A 20,619-nucleotide genomic window follows, 5' to 3' on the forward strand; every position below is an offset into this window, starting at 1 on the left:
AAATGTGACCACAATTCACAAAGAAGGATCAAAGGCTGACACAAGTAATTATAGACCTGTGAGTTTAACTTCTGTTCCAGGAAAATTAATGGAGGCACTAGTTAAAGAAGCACTGCAGGATCATTTAGACAAGACTTCAGTTATAGCTCGGACACAGCATGGTTTTGTTAAGGGGAAGTCTTGCCTGACCAATTTGATTGGATACTATGATGCAGTCACAAAGGAACTGGATGCAGGGAATAACTTTGATATTATATACTTGGATCTTAGAAAGGCTTTTGATACTGTTGCACATGGAAGACTGCTGCACAAATTGGAGCAGTGTGACATTGGAGGCAAATTGCTGCTGTGGATAAAGGGGTGGCTGAGGGGGAGAAGACAGAGTGGTAATCAATGGACACTGCTCGTCATGGACTAATGTTATTAGTGGAGTCCCTCAGGGCTCAGTGTTGGGTCCATTATTGTTTTCTGTATTCATAAATGATATTGGTGATGGTATATCAAGCTTAATGTCGAAGTTTGCAGACAATACGAAGGTAGGCAGGTTTGTCGAGGACACTACTGACACTATGCTGCTGCAACAGGATCTGAAAAGGTTGAGCAGATGGGCTGAGAGGTGGCAAACGAAGTTTAACATTGACAAATGTAAAGTACTACACATGGGAAACAGCAACCCCAGAGTAACGTATCAACTCTGTGGTACTACACTGACAGTGGTAGAGAATGAAAGGGACCTGGGGGTGGTTGTGCAGGCAAATATGAAGTTCTCTGAGCAGTGCAGACGGGCTGCAAGAGTAGCTCATGGTGTATTGTCAATGATATATAGGAATTTTTCTAGCAGGGATAAGGAGGTGATTATTCCCTTGTATAAGGCAATGGTCAGGCCACACCTAGAGTACTGTATACAGGTCTGGAGGCCTCATTTCATGAAGGATGTAGAGCTGCTGGAACGAGTACAGAGAAGCGCAACAAGATTAGTGAATGGAACAAAGGGGTGCTCTTACGAAGAAAGGCTTAAGTTTTGCAAATTACAGTGTCTGGAGACTAGGCACCAGCGAGGTGATCTGATAGAGGTGTATGAAGTCTTGAATGGTTTGAGCATGCTCAATGCTGATGGGATTCTTCCTCTCACTCAGAATAATCACCTGAGAGGGCATAAATTCAAATTGAGGAAAGACAGATGTAGGATAGACGTGCGGAAATTTGCCTTTAGCCAGCGGGTGATTGGTTGGTGGAACAGACTTCCATCCCTTGTTGTGGAAGTTGATAGCCTAAATAAGTTTAAGGCTCAGCTGGACAGGTATTTTGAACGAACAGAAGGGTGAAGTGGAAGTGGTTTCTTTTTTTTTTTTTTTTTTTTTGGCTGATGCTGCATAAGCTTGCTTTCTTGCATCAAATGCCTCTACTAATGCTAATTCTAAAATGCAAAATGTCTTGCATAAACAACTGTGTGATTACACACAGTTGTTTATGCTGTTTGTTTGTTGTTTGTTATTTGGTTTTTAGGAGCATTAGCAACTAAGGCCACATTGCTCCGGGGATATGCAGTAGTCATTCTCTGACCTTTCCGCATCCTCAGTATTTGGTGGTCACGGGCTCGAACCCCGGTCTAATTAAGAAGCATGCACTGTGCACTGCTGCTCCTGCCCACCTGGGTTGTTTATGCAAGACATTTTTAAAAATGTGTGTTTACATATAGTTGTTTATGCAAGACATTTTGAATTATAGTTTAGTTTACACATTTTGAATTATATTGTAGTTTACACAGTTGTTTATGACTTTCTACTGCAGTAGAAAGTCAATCTGAAACATATGTAGATATATTGCGATGAGATGACAGTTTTATTGAAAAAGAGGAGTCCATTTAAACCATAATTTGGCAAGGCTATCCGCATAGTCATTTTCTCCCTCCATGATTATTTTTTTCATGAAGCTGCCATTAAAGTTTTGTTGCCCAGAACCTACATTCTGCTTGCTTGCAGTCCTATTCAAATGAAAATAAACTGAAAACCACACGTTGCGTAACACACTGCATTTCTTCCCCTCTGCCCATGGGATAAATTGAATTCTGTTTTTCATTTTAAGAAGGCTTATTCAGTGCTGTAACCTTGAAGGAGAACAATTTCAAATCAATTTGAAGCATTTGTTGAGCAGAACACCAAGATAATCCAAGTTCTCGAGTTGCTTTCCTTGACTTTCCTGGCCTACACTCCATTGTGCCTTGAAGGGCTGAAACATTTGCTGCAGAATGAATACTAACTGCACAAGGTCATTTTCATTCCTTTACAGATACTTTCTCTTAAAACTGCTGAGATAAGCAAAATATCATGTTTCTTGGAGATTCCCAATTTGTTTAAAAAAAAATTCAAAAATGTTCTCTGTGCAGCAGTTATACTTTGTTTCAGTAAATAAAAAGCACACCTTTTAGTCTTCTGTTTTTATTGTCTGATAATTATTTTTATGCATAAAGTAACATTGCATGAAAAGGAAAATAGTGAACTGCATGATTAAGAGTTGATAGAAGTAACTAATGCTCCCAGTAATAATTTTATTGTTTTTTTTCAGCCAGGGCAGAGAGTTTTCATATGTCAGAGAACTATGGGTCATGGAACATGTGCTGATTATACAGTTGTTGACCAAGCATATGTGTTTCCACTTGATGACTGCCTCACATTTCAGCAAGGAGCAGCTATTGGAATTCCATATTTCACTGCCTATAGATCATTGATTATGAAGTAATTATAAAGTATATGAAAGTTTAATAAATAGATGCTAGCATAATTAAGTCACTCTTATATAATTAGAATTAGCATTAGTAGAGGCATATGATGCAAGAAAGCAAGCTTATGCAGCATCAGCCAAAAAAAAAAAAAAAAAACCGCTCCCATTTCACCTGTCTGTTTATTCCAAATACCTCTCCAGCTCAGACGTTATAGCCTTAGTAGCTGATGCGCCAATAAAAATCAAAACAAACAAACTCCAGCTCAGCCTTAAATTTATTTAGGCTATCAACTTCCACAACAAAAGATGGAAGTCTGTTCCACCAATCAACTACCCACTGACTAAAGGCAAACTTCCGCACATCTATCCTGCATCCGTCTTTCTTCAATTTGAATTTATGCCCTCTCAGGTGATTATTTTGAGCAAGAGGAAGAATCCCATCAGCATTGAGCATGCTCCAACCATTCAAGGCTTTATACACCTCAATCAGATCACCTCGAAAGGTGCCTAGTCTCCAGACACTGTAATTTGCAAAACTTAAGCCTTTCTTCGTAAGAGCAACCCTTTGTTCCATTCACTAATCTTGTTGCCCTTCTCCCTCTTTTTACAGCCTGGACTGTACTTGTTAACAGGAGAGATTGCTTCTACAGGGATGGGATACACTTAAATAGAAAGGGTGCAAGAATATTTGCTGATGCTATCGAGGCAGTGTTAGGTGGGTCGGAAAACTGCTAGCTTGGGGGGAGACAAAGACCAATAGATTGACAGTAGCCACTGGCAGAGGTGAAAGAGATTCTTGCACTGCTTCTATTAGAATGAGCAGAAGCCTGAAAAACAAGATGCATGGTATTTCAGAGACTGCTGGAAGCCATAGCGGTACAAGTAAACACATGGGTTGTGTCAGGGTAGCTAAGAATAGAAACAGGTGCAGGTATACTTGCGTGTACACCAATGCTAGGAGTTTAGTAAATAAATTTGATGAATTTGAGGTATTGCTCAAAACATCAAAGGCAGATATTGTTGGGATATCAGAGACGTGGTGTCACACAGATATAAGGGATGCAGAACTGCAATTTGGGGAGTACAGCGTCTACAGAAAGGATAGACAGGATAAGAAGGGGGGAGAGGTTATGCTATTAGTTAAGAAACACATAAAAACCAAGGAAGTGAAGCCAGTCGACATCGCTGGACAGTGCAGTGTTGAGTCCGTTTGGTGTGACATAAGCATTGGGAGATCAAAATTGAGAGTAGAAGTGTGCTATAGGCTTAATGACTCTGTTGAGTATAATAAGGAACTGTACAGGGAAATAGAGTGGGCCAGTAAATCAGAGAGTCTTATAATGGGAGATTTTAATTTCCCAGATATTGACTGGAATTTGGGGGCTGGTTACTCACACACTAGCAGGGCTTTTGTGGATTTATTGGATGATTGTTTTCTACATCAGCATGTTCGGGAGGCAACTAGAGGGAGTAATACTCTTGATTTGATTATCAGCAGTGATTCTTCATGCATTCAGAATCTGCAGATAAATGAATCACTAGGTGGCAGTGATCACAGTGTGCTGAAGTGGGATTTACTCAAAGAGGTAACTACCATTAGGGGTAAAGGGAAGGGTTATTGCTTCCGTAAAGGCGACTACGATGGACTGAGACAGTATTTAAATTCTATACAGTGGGACCAACTGATGATGTTACCAACAGCAAATTCAAAATGGAAAGCATTCAAAGAACTTATCTTGGAAGCTACTAGGCTTTACATACCAACTAAGAAATATTGTTCAAGGTTTAGGCCAAAATGGATGTCAGATGAACTAATGAGGCATATGGCAGAGAAGAAAAATGCATGGGATACTTACAAATTAACACATGACACAGAAGCCTATGATAGATACAAGTTGATATGCAACCAAGTTACAAAGGAGGTTAGGCAGGCGAAGGCAGATTACGAGAAATCATTGGCAAGGGATGCAAAGAAAAACAGCAAAGAGTTCTTTACTTATGTAAACTCAAGAAGGAAGGGGATGAATCAGATTGGTCCACTTAATATTGATGGGTCAACTGGTGATGATCCTGCTCAGGTAGCTAACAAACTAAATGAATATTTTGCATCGACATTCACACATGAGGAGTTATTCAGCAAGGGGAATGCCAGAGGTGTATTCAACTCTAGCAGTAAGCTACAGAATCTTGAAATAACTGGGAGTAAAGTGGAGGAGAAACTGTTGAAGATAAACACAAGAAAGGCACCCGGGGTGGATGGGATCTATCCAGTTATATTAAAGGAGGCAGCAAAGGAAGTAAGCAAACCCTTAGCCATAATTATGAGAGCTTCCTTGGACTCAGGGGAGGTACCCATAGACTGGAAATGTGCAAATGTGACCCCAATTCACAAAGGAGGATCAAAGGCTGACACAAGTAATTATAGACCTGTGAGCTTAACTTCTGTTCCAGGAAAATTAATGGAGGCACTAGTTAAAGAAGCACTGCAGGATCATTTAGACAAGACTTCAGTTATAGCTCAGACACAGCATGGTTTTGTTAAGGGGAAGTCTTGCCTGACCAACTTGATTGGATACTATGATGCAGTCACAAAAGAACTGGATGCAGGGAATAACTTTGATATTATATACTTGGATCTTAGAAAGGCTTTTGATACTGTTGCACATGGAAGACTGCTACACAAATTGGAGCAGTGTGACATTGAAGGCAAATTGCTGCTATGGATAAAGGGGTGGTTGAGGGGGAGAAGACAGAGAGTGGTAATCAATGGACACTGCTCATCGTGGACTAATGTTATTAGTGGAGTCCCTCAGGGCTCAGTGTTGGGTCCATTATTGTTTTCTGTATTTATAAATGATATTGATGATGGTATATCAAGCTTAATGTCCAAGTTTGCAGATGATACAAAGGTTGGCAGGGTTGTCAAGGACACTACTGACACTATGCTGCTGCAACAGGATCTGGAAAGGTTGAGCAGATGGGCTGAGAGGTGGCAAATGAAGTTTAACATTGACAAATGTAAAGTACTACACATGGGAAACAGCAACCCCAGAGCAACGTATCAACTCTGTGGTACTACACTGACAGTGGTAGAGAATGAAAGGGACTTGGGGGTGGTTGTGCAGGCAGATATGAAGTTCTCTGAGCAGTGCAGACGGGCTGGAAGAGTAGCTCATGGAGTACTGTCAATGATATACAGGAATTTTTCCAGCAGGGATAAGGAGGTGATTGTTCCATTGTATAAGGCAATGGTCAGGCTGCACCTGGAGTACTGTATACAGGTCTGGAGGCCTCATTTCAAGAAGGATGTAGAGCTGCTGGAACGAGTACAGAGAAGGGCAACAAGATTAGTGAATGGAACAAAGGGGTGCTCTTACGAAGAAAGGCTTAAGTTTTGCAAATTACAGTGTCTGGAGACTAGGCACCAGCGAGGTGATCTGATAGAGGTGTATAAAGCCTTGAATGGTTTAAGCATGCTCAATGCTGATGGGATTCTTCCTCTAGCTCAGAAAAATCACCTGAGGGCATAAATTCAAATTGAGGAAAGACAGATGTAGGATAGACGTGCGGAAATTTGCCTTTAGCGAGCGGGTGGTTGGTTGATGGAACAGACTTCCATCCCTTGTGGTGGAGGTTGATAGCCTAAATAAGTTTAAGGCTCAGCTGGACAGGTATTTTGAACGAACAGATAGGTGAAATGGAAGTGGGTGTTTTTTTTTTTTTTTTTTGGCTGATGCTGCATAAGCTTGCTTTCTTGCATCATATGCCTCTACTAATGCTAATGCTTTTCTTTCTCTGTGCTCGTTCCAACAGCTCTACATCCTTCTTGAAATGAGGCCTCCAGACCTGTATACAGTACTCAAGGTGTGGCCTGACCATTGCCTTATACAAGGGGATAATCACCTCTTTATCACTGCTAGAAAAATTCCTGTATATCATTGACAAGACACCAAGAGCTACTCTTGCAGACCGTCTGCACTGCTCAGGAAACTTCATATCTGCCTGCACAATTACCCCCAGTATCTTTTCGTTCTCTACCACTGTCAGCGTAGTACCACAGAGTTGATACGTTGCTCTGGGGTTACTGCTTCCCATGTGTAGTACTTTACATTTGTCAATGTTAAAATTCATTTGCCACCTCTTAGCCCATCTGCTCAACTTTTCTAGATCCTGTTGCAGCAGTGTACTGTCATTAGTGTTGTTAACAACCCTGCCAACCTTCGTATTGTCTGCAAACTTGGACATTAAGCTTGATATACCATCATCAATATCATTTATAAATAACAATGACAATGGACCCAACACTGCATCCTGAGGGACTCCACTAATAACATTAGTCGCGAAGGGCAGTGTCCATTGATTACCACTCTCTGTCTTCTCCCACTCAACCATCCCATTATCCATAGCAGCAATTTGCCTCCAATGCCACACTGCTCCAATTTGTTCCGCAGTCTTCCATGCACAACAGTATCAAAAGCCTTTCTAAGATACAAATATATGATATCAAAGTTATTCCCTGCATCCAGTTCCTTTATGATCACATCATAGTATCCAATCAAATTGGTCAGGCAAGGCTTTCCCTTAACAAAACTATGCTGTGTCCAAGCTATAACTGAAGTCTTGTCTAGATGATCCTGCAGTGCTTCTTTAACCAGTGCCTCCATTAATTTTCCTGGAAGCAATTCTTATATCATCATTATTATTTATTATATAATTTGCAGTATTCATCAAATTTAAAATATTTATTCATCCTATGGTATTTAAATGAATATAAATACATATGTCACAACCTGAACTTGTGCAGTTATTCTTCAGTGTGAGTAACAAATTAATTCATACAATGCCCTTCTAAAATGTTGACAACAATATATTCAAGCACATAGGTTGATCTTTAGTGGCACATGGTCTGCAAGTAATCTGGTTTTCATGGTGACTTCAAACAGTAATGTTATTTCATTACTATTTGAAAATGACCTTGAGATCAGTGAGATCCTGCATATTGATGGTTGATGGAGTGCTCTGTATACCTTTATTGCACAATTTGAGTCTTGTGGGCTGTGATGTTACCTTGGAACAGTCCAACGTTAGCATTATGGGATGGCATCTACATGTTAAGCAATGCAAATGCCATCTGTTGGTCATATGGCTGCCTTATCACTACTTTTCTGAGGGCAACATAAAAAAAAAGCCCATAGGCCTTTGGTTATGTAGTGAATACCACTGTTTTGAAAAATTCACAGAAGCTTTATATCTGCAGTGATAGTGGGTGCAGCCAGGCAACCAGTAATAAATGTTTTTGTAACTATATATTTCAGCATACCAGAACATTCTGCTGCAGCCATATAGGTGCATATACTGCCAACAAAATAAATCCCATTTGTGGTAGGGTAGTGGCCAGTTTTGCATAATGCCATTAATTATCATGTTTTATTAGTATTTGCTCAAATACAGTTTGAATACTTATCCTTCATTTGTGTTTAAATTAAATCATGTGAACCTGCCCACATGATTTAATTTAAACACAGATGAAGGGATACGTGAATTTAATTTTTATTTAATTTAAACACAAATGTAAACATTGGCAAGTTTGGGTTTGGTGGCACCCAACCATTTTGGCCATATCTGAATCATTTATATGTAATTACTATTGATTGATGACCCTTATTTGCTGTTGAACTAACAGCATTTGTCATCTGGCTGCCTGCACCAGTCCATTCCTACATATATGCATTGGCTCCAGCTACATTCTATATTAGTGAGAATAATATATGATTTCCATGTTGTTAGAATCGTCTGATGATCTCTGCTACATGGAAACATTGCATAATCACTAAACCATAGATTTTCCAGAGAATCTTAAGCACACAAATTTAGTTATATTAGCATATGCAGGAGGAGAAGTACTCTGAACTTTGGATACTATGTATCTAATTTTAAATTCATCTTCTTCAGGAACATGCCCTTATGGCAACTGCCACTACCACCACCATAGCAATCTCTGTAATTAAGGAATGGTATGGAACTGCAATAAATTTGATAAACGTCATGATTTCTAATTGCTTCTCTGTTAACTCTTTTCTTTTAGATTGAGAATAAAATACTCCATACCTGTCATAATCCTGTTACTACAGAATCTCCTCTGTTCTTTCAGCAAATGCTAACATTTAGCATATACTTAGAGCATATTATTTGAGAAGCAATAAGTAGTCATTAATAATATGCTATTAGCGGTCATTAATAATATGCTATAAGCAGTCTTCGATAATATGGTAATTAATAGCCATTTAATGTAATTCTCAGGAATGGTATGTATAATTTGCATAGTTTTCTTGCAGTTTGACCCAAGAACACACACTTCTACCAGCGAATGCATGATACGGATATGAGGGACAGGTTCTAGTGCTATTAAAATAATAATTTTTTTGTCCTCTGCTGTGGTTTTCCATGCCAGCTTAGTCAACACTATATTTTGTCATCTGGCACTCAGCTGGAGAGGTTGGGATTCAATACCTGTTGATGACTGGAGGAATTTCTAATATCCACTTCAGTTGAGGCTATAGTTGGCATATCATAGATAAAGGGAGTAAAGTTTCCTGCTCTGATTTCCTGCCTTATTCAAAGTTTTTGAACCTGCACAACATGCAGAACAACCTATGAACATACATGCTCAGTGAATGATTGACATGCTCCAGCCCCATTAAAATAACAATTTGAATTTTTTATTTAGCATTAGCATTAGTAGTGGCATATACACCATCAGCCAAAAAAAAAAAAAGAAAAAATCCTTCCCATTTCACCTATCTATTCGCTCCAAACATCTCTCCGGTTCTTTCTTGAATCTATTTAAGCTATCAACTTCCACAATGTCAGATGGAAGTTTGTTTCAAGCAATCAACCACTTGCTGGCTAAAGGCAAATTTCTGCGCATCTATTCTGCAATTGTCTTTCCTCAATTTGAATTTATGCCCCCTCAAGTGCATAATCTGAGCAAGAGGAAGAAACCCATCAGCCTTGAGCTTGCTTGAACCATTCAAAGCCTTATACACCTGAATCAGATTATCTTGCAGGTGCCTATCTCCAGATGCTGCAATTTGCAGAACTTAAGTCTTTCTTGATAAGAGCACCCCTTTGTTCTCCTCACCAATCTCATTGTCCTTCTCTGTATGGGATTAGACAAATATCTGAAGAAAAGCAAGTGGATGTGGTATCAACCCAAGAACCATATTGGGCTATAATTCAATCTGATCAGAAATCTAGATTATTAGGATATCCCTTATATTCAAGAGTAATACACTCCATGCTAGATGAGCCTAAGTCGGGTATTGTAATCTTTAACAGAGAATTGGATGTAGTGATTGTACAAGGTTATGTAATTCATATGCTGCTTGTGTAATGATTGCTTCGGTGTCAATCCGGTTTTATCTCATATCTGCGTATTGCTCTCCTTCCATGGACTTCAATAATTTTCTAGACTACTTGGAGCATGCTTTACTAATATTAAGACCACATAATGTAATTATAACAACTGATGCTAATCCCAAATCTAGCATTTGGCATAGTTCAATAACTGATATGAGGGGTTTGATGCTGGAAGATCTTATTTATAGTCATAATTTATATGTGGTAAATAAACCCAATCAGCTATCAATGTTTAGTGGAGCAATGGGAGAATCTAATATCGATATAACTATTACAACAGCTGGGTTATGGAACTGTTTGTACGAATGGCGGGTATTTTCGGACTGGACTTCTAGTGATCACCGGGCTATTTCATTCTACGTTGATAGTGTACAGCCATCCCAGAATGTACAGGGTCAAATTCCAGAACTAATTAGATTTTCACTTAAAACAATGAACTGGTCAATGTTTGAGGATTCTGTCTGCATGGATTTTCTGACACATAAGCAATAAGAATTAATAAACTTACCTGCATTGGTTGTAGTTAGGTATATTCAAGATTCTATTACAAAGGCGGCCTATAAGTCTGCTAGAAAAAAGATAAGTTCTACTGAATCATGTGCCTGGTGGTCACGAGATTTAGCATTGCAACGTAGATTGGTACATCGTGCTAGGAGGCAATTTCAGCAGCATTGACACTGGTCTCCCAGTGAGGTTGTTAGATTACATTAAGAGTACATAGCACTGAAAAATGATTACAGAAGAGCAATAACAATTTGTAAGAGGGAAACATGGAAATTATTCGTCCAAGAGTCGGGGAATTCAAATCCATGGGGTCTGTTGTATAAAATTACAAGAGACAAGCTATGCAATTCGGATGTTTTTAATACTGTGCATACAAGTTCGACAGAAACAATAGGATGGATGGATTCCATTGAAGCTATAATTTATAAACTATTCCCACAAGATGATTCCTTGGAAGATACGGCAAATCAGACTTCAATAAGAAGAGAAAATGTAACTCAGATAACTATGGAGCCATTTACACTTAATGAATTAGCATGTATAATTGGAAAATTAAATTTTAAGTAATGTCCAGGATATGATTTGATAGAGAATGAATTTATAGCACGGTTTTATACATTGTTTCCGCAGTTGTTACTACTACTATATAACAAACGTCTTGCAGAAGGATATTTTCCACCAGATTGGTAGGTAGCTTTATTGAAGCTAATCAAAACGCCTGGTAAGCCCCTCTCAGATCCTGGATCCTACCGGCCAATAGCCCTTCTAGCTAACCTTGGCAAATTACTGGAAAGGTTGATGGTTCTGTGCATTACGCAGTTAATAGAGCAGCATGGAATGATATCAAATAAACAGTATGGGTTCACATCTGGAAAGTCAGCAGAGGATGCTTTAGTGGACTTTTGAACACACATCGAGAGTTCTGCTTCAAATTATGAATTGGTCATTTTTGTGGATTTTCCGGATGCCTTTAACTCAGTATGTTAGGAGGCTGCTCTTGCTCAGTTGAGGATAGCTGGATGTGCTCAAGAATTATATAAATTGTTTGGAAGTTATTTTAGTGACAGATATGTAATTGTTAAATCTAAAACCTTTTATATTAAAAAGCAGGTTTATTGTGGTTGTCCCCAAAGTTCAATTTTAGGTCTTTTCATATGGAACCTTGTCTTGCAAAATTGGTTAGCTCGCTCCTTTTCTAACTGTAGGACAATAGCTTTTGCCGATGACTTAACAATTATAGTGGCTGGGAGTTCGAGGAGTAGTCTTGAACATAATGCTAATATTGTATTGACTGATTTGCATCTCTGGGCACAAAACTATAAGTTAACTATTAATCCGTATAAAACTAAAATGATGCTTTTTAAAAGCAAATTGGACCCTAGCCGACCTCCACAAATAAAGTTAAATGGTATTCGGCTACCAAAGACATCTGAAGCTAAATATTTAGGAATAGTAATAGATTATAAATTCTCATTTTTTCCACATATAACATATTTAGGAGCTAAAGTGAAAAAGTTCTCTGGTGCTATTATTTGTGTTTCTAAGTCTGACTGGGGTTTATCTCACAAGACTCTTTCATTATATTATAAGGCAGTATTTCCCCCCATGATAACATATTCAGTGGGCGCTTGGTTTCATCAAGCTGTGTTGGTGAGGTTTCAAGCAAAACTCAACTCTATACAAAGATCAATGCTTCTCAGCATGTTGAGAGTATGTAGGACCGTATCTACTGCAGAAATTCAGGTGTTGGCCAGGGCTATTCCTTTGGCCTTGTTCCTGATATACCGAGGACTATGTTATTGGATTAAGAAGAAGATTCCTGCTACTTTTCATAACATTACAATTGATACTCAGGCAGATATTAAAAGGGAAAAGAAGTGGTGTATAAAGGAGATAATTAACCGATGGGACACTGGAACTGCGGGATGGGAGACAAATTTATTTCTTCCAGAGATGACATTTCTCCTAGATAAAACGGCAGCTGAATGGTTTACGCCTGGATTAGAGTTGCTTTATATAATAACAGGCCATGGCTCATTGAACGAGAAACTATTTGCATTAGGATTAACAAATACTGAATTGTGTTTTTGTGGAGCCAAGGAAAATTGGTTTCACATTTTGTGTGAATGTAATATTTATGATAGTGCGCGATCAGTAATTAGTGATCTCCTGGTGAATGTGATTCCTGGACAGCAGTTTCATCTCTTGATGGAATGAGATAAACTTCAACTGTTACAAATCTTTGCTAAAGCTGCATTTGATCTAAGAAAAGTATGCTTCCACAGTTAAGAACTGGTTAACTTTGGATAATTAACTGGGATTAATGTGGTGTTTGTAGTTACAGTAGGCAAGTTTTTTTTTTTTGTTTTTTTTTATCCATTTATTTTATTTTATTTTATTTTTATTATTTATTATTATTTTTTTATTATTTTTTTTATTTTTTAACTCTGGAGTGGGCCCTCAGAGCGTTTTTTTTTTTTGTCTCATAAACTGAGACGTAAGGCGTCCCATCTACTGAAACTGGCCTACCTTCCCGTGGTGTGGACGAGTATCTGGAAGCAGCCTTCCCGGCGATTGCTGCTTCTAGGTAGCCAAGAGGCCAGCACATCACAACAACACAACATACATAAAATACACAAACATCACATTACTCCAAGTCTGGCCTAGTTTATAGTGTCTGTTAACACCTACAGTAATACGAGGCGGATTTGAACTAATGTTCTAAGAGCCACCCTAAAAATAACACATGTCCACATGTCCTTCTCTGTACACATTCCAGCAACTCTACATCCTTTCTAAAATGAGACCTCCAGACCTGTATGCAGTACTCAAGGTATGGCCTTATACAAAGAGATAATCATCTTCTTATCCCTGCTAGCAAAGTTCCTGTATATCATTGACAAGACTCCATAAGCGGCTCTGCCAGCCTGTATGCACTGCTCTGAAAACTCATATCTGATTGCACAATTACCCCCAGGTCTTTTTCATTCTCCACTACAATCTCAATGGTAGCAGAGAATGAAAAACTGTGCTGCACTACCTGGGTGTGGTACCGCACAGTTGGTATGTTACAGCAGCGTACCATCATTACTGTCATTAACAATTCTGCCAAACTTTGTATCATCTGCAAACTTGGACATAAAGCCTATTATACCTTTATCAACATAGTTGATCAATATAGAAAACAACAATGGTCCCAACACCAAACCCTGTGCAGACTCCTCTAATAACATTAGTCCATTTAGGAGTTGCCTGTGCGGACGTGCCTTTCTGCCGCTCTTGGAACAGAGAAGTTTTTTCTGATTTATTTTCTGCTTTATTAGTTTAAATTGACATATTAACTTATTTTCTAGAGTAGCTTTATATTCCTATTTACGGAACTTAAGTTTAAAGTAACTTAGATAGAAATTTTGTAGGTATTACTTAGTATCGGAAAGGGTATCAAATTCACGTGTTTACCGTTCGTAAATAGCCGCCATTGTTACGCGAAAATTAATCAGTAAAATCTATTAATCTTGTCGAACTTCATTGGCAATTAAATTGTACTTTTAACTATACATATAACCACATAGGTTACGTAACATAAATAATTAGTAAAAATAAATAATTAATACATAACTTGATACGGAAGTTATATAAAGAGATATCGTAGCTAACACTCATTACTGAAACATAAATATAGCGTTATAACTGTGTTGCGATATGTTTAGGATTTAATTTTGTACTGAAATTGAAATTTTATTGAAAGTAAATCGAAATCATGACTCAAACCAGAGCAGCAAAGCAAAAGGCTCAAGCTAATGGGAATGCTGTGGCTCAGGGGAGAACTGAGGGGGGGCAGTTGCCCTCTGAATCACAGCCTTTTAAGATGCACTATTTGCTTGATGTTTGCGGAGCAGTCAGGTATGGGACGTGATACTGCCATGGGGGATGTCTTTGTATGTGCGCGATGCAAGGAGTGTAATTAAATCAGGCGACAACTCAGCATTGTTATGGGCCTATATGAGAGCTTGAAGGACAGGGTGGATGCCCTCGAAGGATTACAAGTGAGGGGCCCATCAAGCTCTCAGCTGACCACACCAATGCCAGAGCTTGCACTTGGTCATCGCGCAACACAGCGGCAACCCCCAAGGCAGAATGCGCTGGTCCCAAAGGAACTAGTAGTTGTTGGTGACTCTATTGTCAGGGAAACGAGAAACATGCTTTGTAAAAAGGATAGGTGGAACAGGACCAGGGTATGTCTGCCAGGGGCAAAGGTTGATGACATTGTAGAGCGGATATCATCTTTTAAGGGCACAAAAGGTGATATAGTTGTACACGTTGGCACTAATGATATTAATAGTAGGAGACCGGCAGAATTACTTAACAAGTACAGGTCACTGATGAAAAAAAGCCGTGAATTAGGGTTGAATTTGAAAGTGTCTGCAATTCTGCCCAGACACGATAGGAGGGAGTATATGATGAGAGCCCTGTCGATCAATTCGGCCCTGGAAAGATTGTGCAGGGCTCAAGGGGTAGAATTTTTTTCAGCCTGGTCTGTACTTGTTAACAGGAGAGACTGCTTCTACAGGGATGGGATACACTTAAATAGAAAGGGTGCAAGAATGTTTGCTGATGCTATCGAGGCAGTGTTAGGTGGGTCGGAAAACTGCTAGATTGGGGGGATACAAGGACTAATAGTTTAACAGTAGCCACTGGCAGAGGAGAAAGTGATTCTTGCACTGCTTCTATTGGAATGAGCAGCAGCCTGGAAAATAAGATGCAGGATATTTCAGAGACTGCTGGGAATCATGGGGGTACAAGTAAACACATGGGTTGCGTTAGGGTGGCTAAGAGGAAGAGCAGGTGCATGTATACTTGCGTGTACACCAATGCTAGGAGTTTAGTAAATAAATTTGATGAATTTGAGGAATTGCTCAAAACATCAAAGGCAGATATTGTTGGGATTTCAGAGACGTGGTGTCACACAGATATAAGGAATGCAAAACTGGAATTTGGGGAATACAATATCTACAGAAAGGATGGAAAGGATAGGAAGGGAGGAGGGGTTATGCTATGAGTTAAGAAACACATAAATTCCAAGGAAGTGAAGCCAGTCGACATTGCTGGACAGTGCAGTGTCGAGTCAGTTTGGTGTGACATAAGCATTGGGAGATCAAAATTGAGAGTAGGAGTGTGCTATAGGCCTAATGACTCTGATGAGTATAATAAGAAACTGTACGGGGAAATAGAGTGGGCCAGTAAATCAGAGAGTCTTATAATGGGAGATTTTAATTTCCCAGATATTGACTGGAATTTGGGGGCTGGTCACTCCCACACTAGCAAGGCTTTTGTGGATTTATTGGATGATTGTTTTCTACATCAGCATGTTCGGGAGGCAACTAGAGGGAGTAATACTCTTGATTTGATTTATCAGTAGTGATTCTTCATGCATTAAGAATCTGCAGATAAATGAACCACTAGGTGGCAGTGATCACAGTGTTCTGAAGTGGGATTTACTCAAAGAGGTAACTACTATTAGGGGGTAAAGGGAAGGGTTATTGCTTCCGTAAAGGCGACTACGATGGACTGAGACAGTATTTAAATTCTATACAGTGGGACCAACTGATGATGTTACCAACAGCAAATTCAAAATGGGAAGCATTCAAAGAACTTATCTTGGAAGCTACTAGGCTTTACATACCAACTAAGAAATATTGTTCAAGGTTTAGGCCTAAATGGATGTCAGATGAACTAATGAGGCATGTGGCAGAGAAGAGAAATGCATGGGATACATACAAATTAACACATGACACAGAAGCCTATGATAGATACAAGTTGATCTGTAACCAAGTTACAAAGGGGGTTAGGCAGGCGAAGGCAGATTACGAGAAATCCTTGGCAAGGGATGCGAAGAAAAACAGCAAAGAGTTCTTTACTTATGTAAACTCTAGAAGGAAGGGGATGAATCAGATTGGTCCACTTGATATCGATGGGTCAACTGTTGATGATCCTGCTCAGGTAGCTAACAAACTAAATGAATATTTTGCATCGACATTCACACATGAGGAGTTATTCAGCGAGGGGAATGCCAGAGGTGTATTCAACTCTGGCAGTAAGCTAGAGAATCTTGTAATAACTGAGAGTAAAGTGGAGGAGAAATTGTTGAAGATAAACACAAGAAAGGCACCTGGGGTGGATGGGATCTATCCAGTTAAATTAAAGGAGGCAGCAAAGGAAGTAAGCAAACCCTTAGCCATAATTATGAGAGCTTCCTTGGACTCAGGGGAGGTACCCATGGACTGGAGATGTGCAAATGTGACCCCCAATTCACAAAGGATGATCAAAGGCTGACACAAGTAATTATAGACCTGTGAGTTTAACTTCTGTTCCCGGAAAATTAATGGAGGCACTGGTTAAAGAAGCACTGCAGGATCATCTAGACAAGACTTCAGTTATAGCTCATACACAGCATGGTTTTGTTAAGGGGAAGTCTTGCCTGACCAATTTGATTGGGTACTATGATGCAGTCACAAAAGAACTGGATGCAGGGAATAACTTTGATATTATATACTTGGATCTTAGAAAAGCTTTTGATACTGTTGCACATGGAAGACTGCTGCACAAATTGGAGCAGTGTGGCATTGGAGGCAAATTGCTGCTATGGATAAAGGGGTGGTTGAGGGGGAGAAGACAGAGAGTGGTAATCAATGGACACTGCTCATCGTGGACTAATGTTATTAGTGGAGTCCCTCAGGGTTCAGTATTGGGTCCTTTATTGTTTTCTGTATTTATAAATGATATTGATGATGGTATATCAAGCTTAATGTCCAAGTTTGCAGACGATACGAAGGTTGGCAGGGTTGTCAAGGACACTACTGACACTATGCTGCTGCAACAGGATCTGGAAAGGTTGAGCAGATGGGCCGAGAGGTGGCAAATGAAGTTTAACATTGACAAATGTAAAGTACTACATATGGGAAACAGCAACCCCAGAGTAACGTATCAACTCTGTCTGACAGTGGTAGAGAATGAAAGGGACCTGGGGGTGGTTGTGCAGGCAGATATGAAGTTCTCTGAGCAGTGCAGACGGGCTGTAAGAATAGCTCATGGTGTATTGTCAATGATATATAGGAATTTTTCTAGCTGGGATAAGGAGGTGATTATTCCCTTGTATAAGGCAATGGTCAGGCCGCACCTAGAGTACTGTATACAGGCCTGGAGGCCTCATTTCAAGAAGGATGTAGAGCTGCTGGAACGAGTACAGAGAAGGGCAACAAGATTAGTGAATGGAACAAAGGGGTGCTCTTACAAAGAAAGGCTTAAGTTTTGAGAATTACAGTGTCTGGAGACTAGGCACCAGTGAGGTGATCTGATAGAGGTGTACAAAGCCTTGAATGGTTTGAGCATGCTCAATGCTGATGGGATTCTTCCTCTTGCTCAGAATAATCACCTGAGAGGGCATAAATTCAAATTGAGAAAGGACAGATGTAGGATAGATGTGCGGAAATTTGCCTTTACCCAGCGGGTGGTTGGTAGGTGGAACAGACTTCCATCCCTTGTCATGGAAGTTGATAGCCTAAATAAGTTTAAGGCTCAGCTGGACAAGTATTTCGAACGAACAGAGGGGTGAAGTGGAAGTGGTAATTTTTTATTTATTTATTTTACTTTATTTTTTTTTTGGGTGATGCTGCATAAGCTTGCTTTCTTGCATCAAATGCCTCTACTAATGCTAATGCTAATGAGCAGTGTCCATTGATTACCACTCTGTTTTCTCCCACTCAAGAATCCCTTAATCCATAGCAGCAACTTGCTCTTAATGCCATACTGCTCCAATTTGTATAGTAGTCTTCCATGTGCAACAGCATCAAAAGCATTCCTGAAATCTAAGTATATGATATCAAAATATTTTTTGCATCCAGTTCTTTTGTGACAACATTGTAGTATCCAATGAAATTGGTCAGGGAAGATTTCCCCTTAACAAATAGTTTCATGCTGTGTCTGAACTATAACGGCCTGTCTAGATAAATCCTGCATTGCTTCTTTAACTAGTGACTCCATTATTTTCCCTGGAACAGAAGTTAAACTAATAGGTCTGCATTTTAGGGTGCCTCCATAGCCATGTGGGAAGGAGCAGCAGTGTGTAGCACACGCTTCTTGATTAGACCGTGGTTCGAGCCTGTCACCACCAAATACGGAGGATGCGGAAAGGTCAGGGAATGACCACCGCATATTCCTGGAGCAATATGGCCTTAGTTGCTAATGCTCCTAAAAACCAAATAACAACAACAACATGTCTGTGTTTACTTGTGCCACCCTGTATCCCTCTTAGTGAATTGGGGGTACATTTGCACATTTTCCATCTGTGGGGACCTCCCACAAATCCAAGAATGCTATCATAATTATGAGAGCATTCTTGGATTCATGGGAGGTCCCCATGATACACATTGTTATTTGACTGGTGTGGACAATCCACCTTTAGGTGGATAAGATTTATTGTGTTGGATTAATAGGTTTATGAGATCAGCCAGCCCTCTCCTCCCCCTACTTCCATCTGAATAAAAATTTTGGGATGATTTTCTTCTAGGATGCACCTATAATTAATAGTAGTTTAAAAATTTTCTCCTGTCTTCAATTAACTGATGTAAAATAATGAATGACACATTTTTTAAATTTCAATTATGTATGAAAGATTATTGTTCATAATACCATTTTCTGTGGTATTTCATTAGAATGTATTGCTATGTCCAAACTGTTTACAAGTTTAGTATATCTGAATTTATTATATCTGAACACAAGTTTATTAAATCTGAATCTGCAACAGATGGTCTTTTAAGTTTACCCAAGTAACATTGTCTACACATTATGAAATTATTTTAAAGACGAAATGCACAGGGCATAATAGCATATGTGTTTAAATAACTATATAATATCGGTGTAGATACACCACAGTTTACCCATAAATTAAACTACATATGTAGTGTAAATAACAGTATTTTTCACTGCTAGAGAAGCATTACTTATTCAAAGTAGTGCTTGTTGTTTGTTTGTTTGTTATTTGGTTTTTAGGAGCATTAACAACTAAGGCCATATTGCTCTGGGATATGCGGTGGTCATTCCCTGATCTTTCCGCAATCTTCGTATTTGGTGGTGACGGGCTCGAACCCCGGTCTAATCAAGAAGCGTGTGCTACGCACTGCTGCTCCTTCCCACCTGGCTACGGAGGCGCCCCTCAAAGTAGTGCAATACCTGGTACCTTGTTGTGGAGGTAGCCACAATATAAGATACATTGTATCTCATTTGTTCACCATTTGGCATCTCTCATATTGTGGAACCACTTCGCAACTGTGATGGCATGTTTGCATTATCAAGGTACCTGCCCACTGACCGATGATAGGCCAACGGCTTTGAATGGTGCCATCTGGGTGATGGTATCCACTGAGAATAAATAACAGTAGTCTTCTCTTCTAGAGTTGTGTTACTTATTTGAAGTAGTGCAATACTTGGCATCTTGTGGAAGTAGCCACAGTATGAGATACAATTAAAAACGATGCCTTTACACTACCTCCGTAGTTCAATTTATGGGTAAACTATGGTGTATCTACACCGATATTATATATATACAGTCAGGTATGCTACAGTGAACGATGCTACAATGAACAGTTTTTACACTACCTACGTAGTTTAATTTGTGGGTAAACTATGGCATATCTACACCGATATTATATATATATATATATATATATATAATTATATTTAAATAATGTTGAAAAAGAAGTATTACTTAATAAAAATAAAAAGGAGGGTACAGCACGCATCAGAGGCAGCAAAAAGCATATTCCTCTACATGATGCTTGAAATATAGTCATATAAATTAAAATAAGGTTTAAAATAAAATAAAACAAAATAATACCAGCAGTACGGCAAGACAAGAGCGAAAAAACAAAATTAACCTAAATTCAAATCTAAACAGGGAGGGAAGAGAGAGGAAACAAG

General features: G+C 39.2%; 1 protein-coding gene across 3 annotated transcripts in view; it reads left to right on the top strand.

The window, feature by feature from the left end:
- Positions 1-20,619, top strand: part of LOC150090272 (zeta-crystallin-like) — a 109,687-nt gene that overhangs the window by 51,326 nt on the left and 37,742 nt on the right. For 2 of the 3 annotated variants that reach the window (XM_090369045.1, XM_090369046.1), the window contains exon 4: positions 2,566-2,735. In XM_090369045.1, the coding sequence (XP_090225171.1) occupies positions 2,566-2,735 (170 nt within the window). The remainder of the gene's footprint in view (positions 1-2,565; positions 2,736-20,619) is intronic. The other variant, XM_090369047.1, reaches the window with a different exon arrangement.

The sequence above is a fragment of the Mastigoproctus giganteus genome, chromosome 2 (assembly GCF_048544385.1).
Source record: "Mastigoproctus giganteus isolate SK-2022 chromosome 2, ASM4854438v1, whole genome shotgun sequence".
NCBI classification, from domain to species: domain Eukaryota; kingdom Metazoa; phylum Arthropoda; class Arachnida; order Uropygi; family Thelyphonidae; genus Mastigoproctus; species Mastigoproctus giganteus.